General features: G+C 47.3%; 6 protein-coding genes across 6 annotated transcripts, besides 8 other annotated features; all 6 read left to right on the forward strand.

Annotated features, from left to right (window-relative positions):
- Positions 1-11,953: a sequence feature (heterozygous, non-Esmeraldo-like haplotype).
- Positions 23-66: a microsatellite.
- Positions 236-300: a microsatellite.
- Positions 359-381: a microsatellite.
- Positions 1,705-1,742: a microsatellite.
- Positions 1,840-1,861: a microsatellite.
- Positions 2,559-2,993, forward strand: Tc00.1047053510225.10 (histone h1, putative; the record flags this gene model as incomplete). Its single annotated transcript, XM_801854.1, has 1 exon — positions 2,559-2,993. One exon carries the CDS (start codon positions 2,559-2,561, stop codon positions 2,991-2,993), a length of 435 nt encoding a protein of 144 aa, XP_806947.1.
- Positions 3,231-3,258: a microsatellite.
- Tc00.1047053510225.20 (hypothetical protein, conserved) lies at positions 3,382-4,371 on the forward strand (the record flags this gene model as incomplete). Its single annotated transcript, XM_801855.1, has 1 exon — positions 3,382-4,371. The coding sequence occupies one exon, from the start codon at positions 3,382-3,384 to the stop codon at positions 4,369-4,371; it is 990 nt and encodes a 329-aa protein (XP_806948.1).
- On the forward strand, positions 5,414-6,037 carry Tc00.1047053510225.30 (hypothetical protein, conserved; the record flags this gene model as incomplete). Its single annotated transcript, XM_801856.1, has 1 exon — positions 5,414-6,037. The coding sequence occupies one exon, from the start codon at positions 5,414-5,416 to the stop codon at positions 6,035-6,037; it is 624 nt and encodes a 207-aa protein (XP_806949.1).
- On the forward strand, positions 6,432-9,257 carry Tc00.1047053510225.40 (hypothetical protein, conserved; the record flags this gene model as incomplete). Its single annotated transcript, XM_801857.1, has 1 exon — positions 6,432-9,257. One exon carries the CDS (start codon positions 6,432-6,434, stop codon positions 9,255-9,257), a length of 2,826 nt encoding a protein of 941 aa, XP_806950.1.
- Positions 9,532-10,887, forward strand: Tc00.1047053510225.50 (hypothetical protein, conserved; the record flags this gene model as incomplete). Its single annotated transcript, XM_801858.1, has 1 exon — positions 9,532-10,887. One exon carries the CDS (start codon positions 9,532-9,534, stop codon positions 10,885-10,887), a length of 1,356 nt encoding a protein of 451 aa, XP_806951.1.
- Positions 10,927-10,954: a microsatellite.
- Tc00.1047053510225.59 (transporter, putative) lies at positions 11,130-11,953 on the forward strand (the record flags this gene model as incomplete). The annotated part of the gene is made up of 1 exon (XM_801859.1): positions 11,130-11,953. A coding segment is annotated over one exon (824 nt), but the record flags the coding sequence as incomplete, so codon positions are not given.

Here is an 11,953-nt window from a genome sequence, read left to right on the forward strand (position 1 = left end):
TTCCTGGGTGGTTTGCTTCTCCTTTTTTTTTTTTTTTCACGTTTTTTTTTTTTTTGTTTTTTTTTTCAGTCTACCCAATTATTTTGAAAAGTGTTATTGTTGTACTTGACATGTCATGTTTGACGGAGAGTTGTGCGTTGATGGGCACCCACAATTGTATTCCATTGAAACAAAACAGCAACAACAAAAAACGATAATAATTTATAACCGCAGGCAATCGTTCCGCCCTCTTACCTTTTTTTTTTTTTTTTTTCACCGTTTGTTTATTTGGTTTTTGCATGTTCGTTTCATTTGTTTGTTACATATTTGAAAGAAGTAGATATATTTATATATAAATTTGTTGGGTATGTGACGGCTGTTTTTTTTTTTTTTTTTTTCTTTGAGGAGGGCGGGCCGTGTGTTGAATTTCCGGTGTGTTTCCTCCTCTGCTGCCGATTCATCTCTTTTCCGTCTCCCTCCACGAATTACCGCCAGCTGATTGGTCACTCCGACTCCTACCCCTTACGTGGGGAGTCCTTGGCGAGGCGGAGGTTAGACGGGGAGAAAAGGAAAGAGGTTGGAGGGGGAGCCATGAGAGGGACGCGATGGAAGAAGGAAAGAAGAAATTGTGTGTTGTTCGTTTTTTTTGTGTGTGCGTTGTTTGTTGCGACCGTCAGTTTTTAATTGCTCTGTAGTGAGACCCCTTCAAGTGTGTACCACGTGAGGAATGTGTGGGCACGACTTGAACGCCCTCTTCTCTGGGCCGCCTACTGTTGCGGTCGCCACCACAGACACGGGGATCCCGGCAATGCCGGCCGCCTCAGCCTGGCGCCAGGGTCAGTTGCCCCCTATTTTCGGGGGAGGCCAGGAGCCAGCAATGTTTTCCTCACGGGGTCATTGTTGTTGGCGCGGGCTGACGGCATTCGACCAGCGGCGTATTGCCAGGGCACAGTTTTGACACCATGAGATCTGCGTGCGTGCGTTACATGGCATGCGGGCCGTCAGCATTAGGGACACGGGACAATTCAGCGCAGGAAAGCCGAAGGCAGCGACAGCAAGGCAAGGGAAAACGAAGGCGGAGCAAGCACTCGGGTATGAAAAACGATAAAAGTAAGGGGGCGTTCGAAATCGCAAACGAACACTTTTTTTTGTTATTGGTGATGTTCTCCTTTTTCCTTTTTTTTTTTTTTCCTCGGGGACTTGACAGGTGTCGATCAGGGGCGTTGGCTCTACTTTCCCTCGCTGCATCCATCCAAAAGGGACGCTGTCACGCTGCGGCAGCAGGAGGGCCGCACGGCCAAAGAGAGACGATGTTCCGGTGGGAAGAAAAGGCACGTGCCAGACCGTCCTGGTGCGCTCATGCGGCGGTCGCGCCCAGGGAAAAGAGGAGAGAGAAAAAAAATCCCACATCTGCTCTCTTGGTGAGTATGCACCGTTGGTGTGCTGTGAAAAAGGGGGGAGTATATAAAAAAGAGGGGAAAAGAAAAAGAGGAAGAGAAAACCCGCAACGCATATGACCGAATGCAACAGCTCCACGAAAAAAAAGGGAGTTTTTTTCTTTTTTTTCTTTTTCTACCTGCGTATATGTGCCCGCATGTCGTTTTGTTTGGGCTGGAGCCACGTAAGTGTTGCATCCAACATTTCCCGTGTATCTTCTTTCCCCCCACATTTGCCATGGATAGCGTCCTAAGTTTATATTTATATTTATTAGTATATACACATACCTTTTTTTTTTTTTTTGGTTTTTGCTTCTTTTTTTTTTTAAATTTCATTCCGTCGTTCTATATTTTGATTTATTATCAATATTGTTTCTTTTTCTTTGTGTGCTTTTCCGTCAGCAGTAATTACCCACCCGCAGCGTTTTTTTTTTTTTTTTTTTTTTAGCGCAGGTGCAATTCTTGTGTGTGCATGGGATGCAAAAAAGGTGCGGTGCGATGCGGGGAGGACGGGACGTGACAAAAAAAAAAAAAAAAGAAGCCTGCAGTTTTCACTTGCGCACTTCGCCCTTCCCCCTCCCAACGAAACACGCATTGGTGCTGCAAACGGTTTGTTTGCCCCCTTTTTTTGGCTAGCGTGTGTGTGTGTGTGTGGTGGCACGTTTCCCGCACAGCCGTGGCTGAGGTCCCTTCCAATTCAAATGTTTGCTTGCAGAGAGAAAACTCGGAGGCCACAAGAAACCAAATATAACCAGAGAGCGGAGAAGTTAAGAGGAAAAAAAAAGGGGGGGGAAGCGGGGAAAGGGGGGAAAGAGGGATAATAATGAGGGCATAATTGTCTCAATCGGCTACAGTCCGGCACGTACAGGAAGAAGCGTGCAGGAGGATAGGTTATAATGCTTGTTGCTTAAGACTCCCAAAACGTTCACAGTGGACACATTTTATTTAAATGAATCCCGCATGAAGTGTTTGCTCACAAATAATAATAACATTGAAAACGGAAAACAAAAAAAACGATGAAAGGAAGAAAAAAAATTGTATGGATTAGCCCTATTTTCGCCACCTCCATAAGAAAACAGTAACAAAAAAAAAGGAAAAAAACAGTGTTATGACGAGAATTTACAAACAAGTCTACAACCATAAATGCTAAACGCGGACCCGTTGGATGCTGCACCTGGTGCTGTATCTCATCTTTCTTTCTTATTGACTTTTTATCTCGTGCCGTGTGCTGTCCGCTCACTGCTCCTCCTGCCCCTTCCCTGTGTTTTGTCTTTGTGTTTGGTGAAGATCCTGCTGAGAGTGCACGAAAGGAATTTAAGAACGCAAAACATGTCTGACGCTGCCGTTCCGCCCAAGAAGGCCTCGCCGAAGAAGGCCGCGCCGAAGAAGGCAGTGGCTAAGAGGACTGCCGCCAAGAAGACTGCTAGGAAACCAGCCGTGAAGAAGCCTGCTGCGAAGAAGAGGGCCGCCCCCAAGAAGAAGCCTGCAGCAGCCAAGAAGGCTGTTACCAAGAGTGCCAAGAAGCATGCGGCAAAGAAGGCACCCAAGAAAGCCGTGAAGAAGGCGCCGAAGAAGTAGGGATTTATTTTGGCTCAACCGTGCGTTCTCGCGATCCGTGTCGCTGGCGCACCTGGTAGATAACGATATGAACTTGTCACCGGTGGAGACGACGTCATGCCCGTTTTTCCATTACTAGAACTCTTGTTTCGTTTTTATTTTTGTTTGTTTTTGTTTCTCATCCCCAGTGCTGGGGGCTGCAGCAGCCCTTCTTCCGTGTGTGCATTCGCGACGGTGTTATGACTAAGTTTTTGAAAGTTTTTTTTTTTTTTTTTTTTTTTTTTTTGGCTGGTCGACGTTCTTTCTGCTTTTGTTGTTTTTATCTGTTTTCTATCTGAATGTTTTTTTTTTTTCTGTTTTTTTGTGACGTAGGGAAGGGAGGGGGTGGTGTTATGAGGGTTTCTTTGTTATGTGGGTTCAGTCACGCTTGTTATGTAGGGTTAGCAAAGATAATTTACTGAGTTTCTACTATCGTTGCGTGAAGTTTGTTCCACATCCGCTGAAGCAGGAGAGTGGGGGTGAGGACGCCTTTCTCTCTCTCGTTGGCGTGCAGGCGGTGTTAGATGGGGTGAGCTGGTGGAAAGAAAATACTGCTGTGGATGCGGGGTTGTATAGTGCGGCTCTTGCTCGAGCGATGTACAATTACGTTGAGGAGGAGTTGTTGGGGGATAATCCTTCTTCTTCGTTAGCATTGCTGCAGAAGGCTTACGATGCATGTAAGGCTGAAGAGATTGAGGGTACGTCAACGGCATTGGTGGCGACACTTCAGCCCCCAACTGAGGAGGAGGTTGCTTTAATGGGTTTGGAGGACAGACACAAGAACTGTATTTTAGATATTTGTAGTGTGGGGGATTGCACGGCATTGATAGTTCGAAGAGGCAGGATTGTTTTTATAACTGAGGAACAAACTCATGACTTGGATTTTCCGTATCAATTGGGCCAGGGGAGCAGTGACACACCTTGCCGGGGCTTGAAGTACCGTTTCCCCGTTGAGTGTGGCGATGTACTCTTTTTGGGTAGTGATGGTGTTTTTGATAATCTTTTTCCACATCGCGTTGCGGAGTTGATGTGGAAATTGCTGAATAATGTTTGCTTGCGTCATTTTTCGGGGGTACCAGGGAAGTGGGGAAGGGTGGAGCTCTTTGAGGACACGATGCACGCTCTCGCGAGGGGTTCCGAGGATGTCATACGGGAGGCCTGGAATTGTGCGAGAGACATCCATTCCGATACACCGTATGCCCGCAAGGCGGTGGCGGGGGGTGCCTATTACGAGGGCGGGAAACAAGACGACATGACACTTTTGGTTTCTGTCATAGACCAGGAGAGGGACGCGGGATCTGGCGACCGCATTGTCCGTGGCGCCGTGATGAACCCTTATCCATACAGGGATTGGCCATGAGAAGGAATGGAGGAGGGAGATGGAAGTGTGCAGGTAAGAAGGAATGAATGGGCGAGAAGGGGAAAGGTCCAGGAGACGCCGAGAAAAGAAGAAATTGAGGAAGCTGAAAAGAAAAATGAGAGGCGCGGTCAATTGTTGTTGAGAGAAGGGCCTCCATAGCCAAGAGAAGAGAAAAACCAAAACGGGTGAAAAGAAACAAGGAAGAAAAGAGAAAAATTTTACAGGAGGACGTGTTTTGGACACAATTACGTTTGTGTTGGCTTTGAATTTTCTTGGTGGGGGGGCCGCAAAGGTGTTCTTCCGATGTAACGGTTTGCATAATGATATGCGTGCCCACGTTTTTAGATGTTTATTTTATTTTTTTTACTTTTTTACTTCCGTAGTTTGAGGTTTAACGGGAAAACGAAAATAATGAGGAAGCCATGACGTTGTGGGTGTAAAATGTGCACGTGCATGCGGCGAGTGAATGGTCACGAGAGACGAGGGGAAGGTGCTGCAAATTTTGTTTGTCTTCCCACCTCTTCTTATTTGGTTCTTGTTTTATGTTTTTTCGTGTTTCCCTGTTGGTTGTTTGGCATTTGTTGACTGCATTTATATATTTTTTTTCGTCTTTTATTCCATCTAGCGTCATCTCTTTTTTGGCGAGTGGGTGGGCGTTTCCCTGAAAGGAGGGGGAACGTACTGCCTGCATCGGACTACTTGTGGCGCAGAAGGGGTGGAGAGGTCGTGTGAGGGGGGATGAACGCATTGAGGATTCCCTCGTGTAGTGGCAGAATTAACACATGAGAGTTGAGCAAAAATAAAATAAAATAACCGAAGAGGCGGTTTACAATGGTTTTATGAGACCACGTGGTTTGTGTAACGTCGCCTTTTATTTCCTTATTTGTTTTTACTGGTCCTCCTGTTACGGCATTTTCTTTTTTTTTTTTTTTGCTGGGAATCCCCTTATTTCATCTCTTTATGCCTCATTTACCTAGCTGTCGTGCCCACTCACACTTACACCCACACAAATTTAATTGCGAGGGGCTGTAAGGGGTGGGGGATGAGTGGATGCGGTAGGAGACATCGCGCTAAACACCTCACGCTTCAATTTCTCGATGCTGACGGATGGAAGGGACCAGCGGCTGGTGAGTCGATGGCAGTGTGCATCGAGTCCCCGCAGAACCAACACGTGCGTGTCCTTCTATTTGGTCCCAACAGCACAATTAGCGGTACTGCCGGCAGTGATGGAGAAGTGAATGGCAATGGAGTCGCGTCGCCAGTGGAGTGTGTCGTCTTCGTCCCCGGCAAGTTTCGCAAGGTGATTTGGCTCGCTGTGAAGGACGTCATTGTGGTGGCAGATGGCACTACCGTCGCCTTCAAGCCGTCGCCGGATCAACTGAAGACTTTTTTCCGCGACAACCCCGAGTGGAAGTCACGTTTGTTAGCGGCGCAAAAAATGGTGGAGACGTGCAAGCCTGCAGTGGAACAGTTGCCACAATATACGAAGACTGCCCACACGACAACCTCCGTGCTGGACAGAGTCGGGGAGGAGCACTTCTCGAGCGGTTCCGCCAGCAGCGCGGGGGATGAGGAGAGGGGAGACATGAACCCTAACAGAAACAACATTAGGCACAGAACGCAACTTTTTTACGACAGCGAGGAAGAGGAGGAGGAAGAGGATTAAGCGAGAGTGCGTGAAGTCATTGTCTGTGCGGAAGGAATACTCTGATGGATTTGTCCTGAGTACAGCGATGTAACCGGTTAATGCAGTTTAAAAAAGGAAAAAAAGAAGAAAGGGGGAACACATGCATGTGTGTGAGAAGCAAAAAATGAAGGAGTAAATGCTGAAGTGGAAATCACGTCGGTGATTTAATGCACATACTCGTTGCCGCTTTGTTAAGGGTGTCATTTAGGTTTTGAACGCGTCGGCGGATGAGAAGCGATGAAGTGAAGGGAGTGGCTCGTGATAGTCCGTGCACTATTGGAGAAAGTTATTGCTTTTGAGGTGGTGTATTTTACTTTGTTGATTTTTTTCCCTATTTCTTGTCCATGTCTTTTTTTTCTTCTTCTCTTGAGAAATGGAGCAGACATGTCAAGGCGTTGCTTCCGATACCGTGGAGTCCCCATCCTCCTCCCTAGTTTTGTCTGTAGCTGATGCGTGGGCCAGTATACGAGCGTACTTTATGGAGGTGCAGGCCGCAGTGGAAGATGTTGCATTGGCTGAAATTGCTGACCGTCTGCCACATGTGACACACTCGTTGGAGGTAATACGGAAGGCGCTTCTGCAAGAACGGTCGCAGATGATGCAAACCGGGTTTGTACCGCAGGTAAGAAAAGTGGACACATACTGTGCAGACAGCGTCAGTAGCAAGAGTGACGTCCTCATTTCATTGCAGAGACCGAGTTTCAAGGATCCCAATAGCAGCAGCCATTTTGGAAGCAAAGCCTGTACCGATGGGGTTTGGCGACTGCCCCCGTGTTACACATTTCTTTGGGATGAGCCATTGCTTACGTCTCATGAGGGGGAGAACGCCGTGGACGAGGGGGAAATATCCCCTATTGGGGATATTTTTCTTTTTTCCTTGTGCCAGTTTGCCAAACACGATGATCCACCGGGTGCTCGACGTATCATACTTTGGTTTTTGTCTCGTTTGCTCTCGGAGGAGGATCTTCCATGTTTACCATACAGAGGAGATCCACCACGATCGCTGTTGCAGATGTTTCCTGGCAACACGGTTGTTCCACTGATGGATATGCTTCGTCAGGTGGCGGCCAGGCTTCGACCAAAAACAGTAGGCAAAGAAGACACCATGGGAATGTCTTCAACATCCAACACTCGAGAATCAAACACGGATGCGATGGAGGAGGAACGCGAGGCACTTCTTAACCTCTTGTGTGCATTGACGGAAAGGATGGAACAAGTTCCTGCGTTGGCCATGTTTTTTATTCCCGAAGCTGTGACAGATGCAAAGGAAGAAGTAGACTTCGAAACAAACCCCGAATCGCCACCGACTGTTGGTTCTTCTTTTAGTATTCTGCACGAATTGCTGGTTTACGCTACAATTCGGGGAGAATCCGTTCACCCCAGCAAACAACAAACGATTTATCAACTGGCATTGCGGGGACTGCTTAGTCTTGCCAAATGTCCTGATCCAGCGATACAGGATTATGTGAAGAAGCAAACTGCAGTGGCATCAGCAACTTTAATGGGGGCACGAACAACTCTCCTTACTTTATGCACAGTCCCTTACAACGATGACACTAACGCACAGCTCACTTACCTCTCTGAGTTGCTGCGTTTCTGGTCGCAGCTGATATTATTGTCCCCTGCTGTATCAGAGGCTTGGGGAGTAGAGGCAATGATCGAAAGTAGTTTTGTCCACGGTGCACTTGTGCCGCTGTTTTGTTCAGCAGAAGAGAAAGTGTACGCTGCCGCCGCTCTTGTGACGGCAAGAACTGTACGTTTTGTGGGCCGATCGCCTTCTTTTTACGTTTCTGCTGTGACGCGGGCGTTGCTGGGCACACATATTGACCGTTTGAGTGGAAATCCAATGCGGTTGACTGTTACTCCCAGAGAGATGCTGTCTTCTTTACCGTCGACGGTGACTTTGCTAGAATACGTCTTGTTGCCGCATCTTGCAATACCGAGCGATGAAGACTGGAGCTGCACAGAGGTTACGTTGTACCTGCTAGATACAATTGCACTGTACGAACCGGTGCTATTTATGGAGTTTGCCCTTTCCCTGTCCATTTCCACACTTGCTGAGGTGTATGTGGAAGCGCTCCAACGTGCTCTACAGTCTGAGCCAAAAAATGCATATGGAAAAAGCACGACTGTTACTAGTGATGGAGATGATACTTCTGTTACGAATTCTTTGCCAGACAAGGCGAGAAATGCAGAATATCTTCAACAGTTGACGTCTGAGTTGGAACTTTCCGCCGCTGAAACATCCCCATATCTGGATGTCACGGAATGCTTTTCTGCACGTTTACGAGCTCCGAGGGGAATCATGCTATGGACCAACGCAGAGACCATTGCGGAGGAAATCCTTTCCCGTCTGCTGCTAGTGGAGAGTCATGTTCCTGCGTGCATTCTTGAGAAGAGACAACGCATCATGAACCGTTCTTGCAGAGGTGTGGATGAGGAATTTTTGGAATCCGTGCTTGAAGGTAGTGGCCATAGTCAGACGCTCCAGGAAACTTCTTTTGCCTCGATGGACAATCAGGCCGCAAAAAAGGAGTCGAATAATATTTGGTTTCACATTGGGGTTCACCAATCGCCACTTGTGGAGCGTCTCTGTGAGATCACTTCCAAAATGTTGATAATTCCCTCCATTGTTTGCTCACTTTTAACGCAACTGTGGTCCACCATCTGTGTCTTGCCGGACTTTCGTGTCCTGTACACTCTCATGGACTCTAGGTACGGCCAACTCCGCCAGGCCTTGTTTAAACTGCGCGACACCATTGACGAGGGACTTCAACACGACGAAGACGTGGCATTTGCGCTTGCATCTGCAGCGGCAGCTGTCGCGGCGAAAACGAATATGAAGACGGAGCTTGTCGATGTGGGGTCGCAGAATAAGCTTCTGGCAGAGAGCAACCTTTCCATTGGTAGTATACACACCACTGCTTCTCATTTGTACACACGCACATACCTGTACTTTCAGTTTATTCAGCTTGGAAATTCGCTTTGCTGGGTGAGGGACATCGTTGAACAGGAGTTTCCTAACCAAGAACTGCTTGTTGCACTCAAGAAACATCGGCATTTTCTCGAGGCATGCGCGTGTGTGGAGGCGTTTCGCATGGAACTGGACGCAGCGATTGGCCATGTGACCCTATCTCACAGTCTTATGTGCATTAAAACTGGGAAGGAGCACGCGAAAAGGAATCTTCATGATATTTAGCCACAACACCCTGAGTTGTGTTTGCTGTTTTCTCTTTAATTATTCTTCTTCAACTTGCGTGCCGTGATGGTGGTTGTCGTGGATTGGCCCAGGGGCAGAAGCCCTTTTCTTTTTATAGTGTACTGTTCCTTTGCATTTCTTTGGTGTTTGTATTTTTCTTCAGGGGTTTCAATTTCTTGCTTTTTTGTGTGTTTTTTATTGTTTGTCTCTTCTTATCATTTGAACGTTTTTTGTTTTTTTTTGGACTGCTTTTTTTTTGTTTGTCGCGTTCGTCATGGGGTTTGTGGGGGTGGGGGAAAGGGGGAAAATGTGCGTCGAGGTCAAGCAAGGCGGGGGTACATGCGTGCTTGAGCTAGATGGTAGAACTTTGACGTTTGAGAAGTTTCGTGAGTGTTGTCTCGAGCCAAACGTTCCGGCCGTTATTCGATGTGCTGTTCCCGAATGTGAGACGGGCTCAAAAGAGGGTTTTGTTTCTTGTTTAGAACGTATGACGTCACGGCTTGCGCCTATGAGCCTCATTGACGCATATGGGGAAGGTCATCATGTGCCAACAGTGGAATTCATGACTGGAACAAACTCTGACTCTGACCAATTTGAGTGCATGGAGTGTCGTATGAGGCCATTGGGCGAGGTCATGGAGTGCTGGCGTCGGAAGGATGGGGTGTTGTATTTGAAGGATTGGCACATGCAATTGGAGTGGGAGTCCCAAGGGAGAGCCACCGAAAGAACTTCAGTTGAGAAGAAAGCAATGATCGATGGGTATCATTGTATTGTGCATGGTGATGGTCTTTATCAGGTTCCTGAATACCTGGGCCATGATTGGATGGATGACTTCTGCCGCTGCTTGGGAGGTGGCGAGGCAAATTATTGCCATTTTGGTGACACAGAGAGTGATTATCGTTTTGCATACATTGGGCCGCCCTCCAGTTGGACACCCTTGCACTTTGACGTATTTGGAACATACTCCTGGTCATTGAATGTGTGCGGGGAGAAACTGTGGTTTTTTCCGTCACCGGAAGGTAACCAGCGACTTTTGGAAACTAGTCTTTATGGTCTGATGTTGCCCGTTGACATTCGAACCACTACAGGCACTGAGCTGTGGGCGGTACTGCAGCGTCCAGGAGATCTTGTGTTTGTGCCCAGTGGATACCTGCATCAGGTTCATAATGTGAGTGGTCCACGATTTCTTTTGCCTCCTAAAAACACCTTGCGACCTGACGACGGAGCGAATCCCAAAAAGGCCAAGGTGTTAGATAATGACGACACCGGGAGCGTTTCTTTGGTGATTTCCATCAACCATAATTGGTGCAATGAGTGGTGCGTGGAACGAATGGTGGAGGCCTTCTGTCGGGACGCCAATCGATTACAACGACTTTTGACTGAAGAGGACCGCGTCCTGCTTTTTGGTGAAGATTGCACGGCGTGGCACAAACACGTGGAAAATTTGCTGATTGGAGGCACAAACTGGAATTTTGCCTGCATTCGTAGTTTTTTGAAGCACAGGCTTGCCTGCCTCAGCATTCAGAATGATGGAAAAGGTGCCGAAGTGGGGTTGAGACGTCTTCTTAAAAAATGCCTTGCGGAGGTTGATGCTGTTGAGTTGCGCATCACTCACACTTGCGGAAGTTGAGGCACTGGTGTTTCTGTTGTTGCGATTTATTTTGTCGGAATACATATATATATATATATATATATATTAATGTGTGTTTTGTTTCTGCCACCTCCACTCTTTTGTTCCCATTCAAGTTTGTTTGTGGGTTTTGCGGACGATCAACAAAACTACTTTGACTATCGTTTTGATTTTGTTTTTTGCTTGTTTGTTTTTGCCGATGCTCCTTTTGTGGCGTGTTAGTTTAGATACGCTTATTGATCATGGCGTCTTTTTGGGAATTGGTACGGGATTGGGCAGAATCCCTTCATATTCCTAATTTTCTGCAAAGCTTTAGTGGCGGTGTGCGCACCACCTTTGTTCCTCTCTTTGCACGACAGCTGGGATCAACGGACAGCCAACTGGGGTTCATAATTGGTTCTGCAGGAATTGTCAAGGTTGTCTTTGATATGTTCTTTGCATTTGCCACTTCAGTCTATGGGACTCGTCTCATGATGGTCGCCGGCATGCTTCTAAATGCTCTTGGTGGTCTTGTTGCTACGATGGCATGGTCCCCCTTTGTGCTTGCCCTCGCGTCTATGCTTTGGGGTGCTGGCGTGGGCTTATTTTTTGTGGCTCGGCATGTCTTTATTGCAAAAGCAGTTCCTCGTAACATTTGTGGCCGTCTTATGTCTGTTGTTGGTGGCATTGCACGCTGGTGTTCCGTCTTGGGGCCTGGTGTTGCCGGAGTACTGACGGATATCTGTGATATTCGCGTAACCGCCTTCTCTATTGTGCCAATGAGCCTTGGATGCGCCTACATGATGGCAACAAATAAGAGGATACGTGAGGTGGATGAAGGGATTCGTGAAGAAAAGGGTACACACAGCATTTCGAAGGAGTTTCATGACATGATGCATGTGTTGCGAAATTACTGGGAAATCATTGTACGTGTTGGCTTTTATTCATTGATTATTATCTGCTTGCGCCAGTGTAGAGGGATGTTATTGGTAATTGCGGCAATGAATATGGGGCTTTCATCTTCTATGGTGGGTCTGGTCTTGGTATCATCATATTCAGTAGATGCCACTTTTTTTTTCTTGGGAGG

The sequence above is a fragment of the Trypanosoma cruzi genome, genomic scaffold, assembly GCF_000209065.1.
Source record: "Trypanosoma cruzi strain CL Brener 1047053516677 genomic scaffold, whole genome shotgun sequence".
Classification (NCBI taxonomy): domain Eukaryota; phylum Euglenozoa; class Kinetoplastea; order Trypanosomatida; family Trypanosomatidae; genus Trypanosoma; species Trypanosoma cruzi.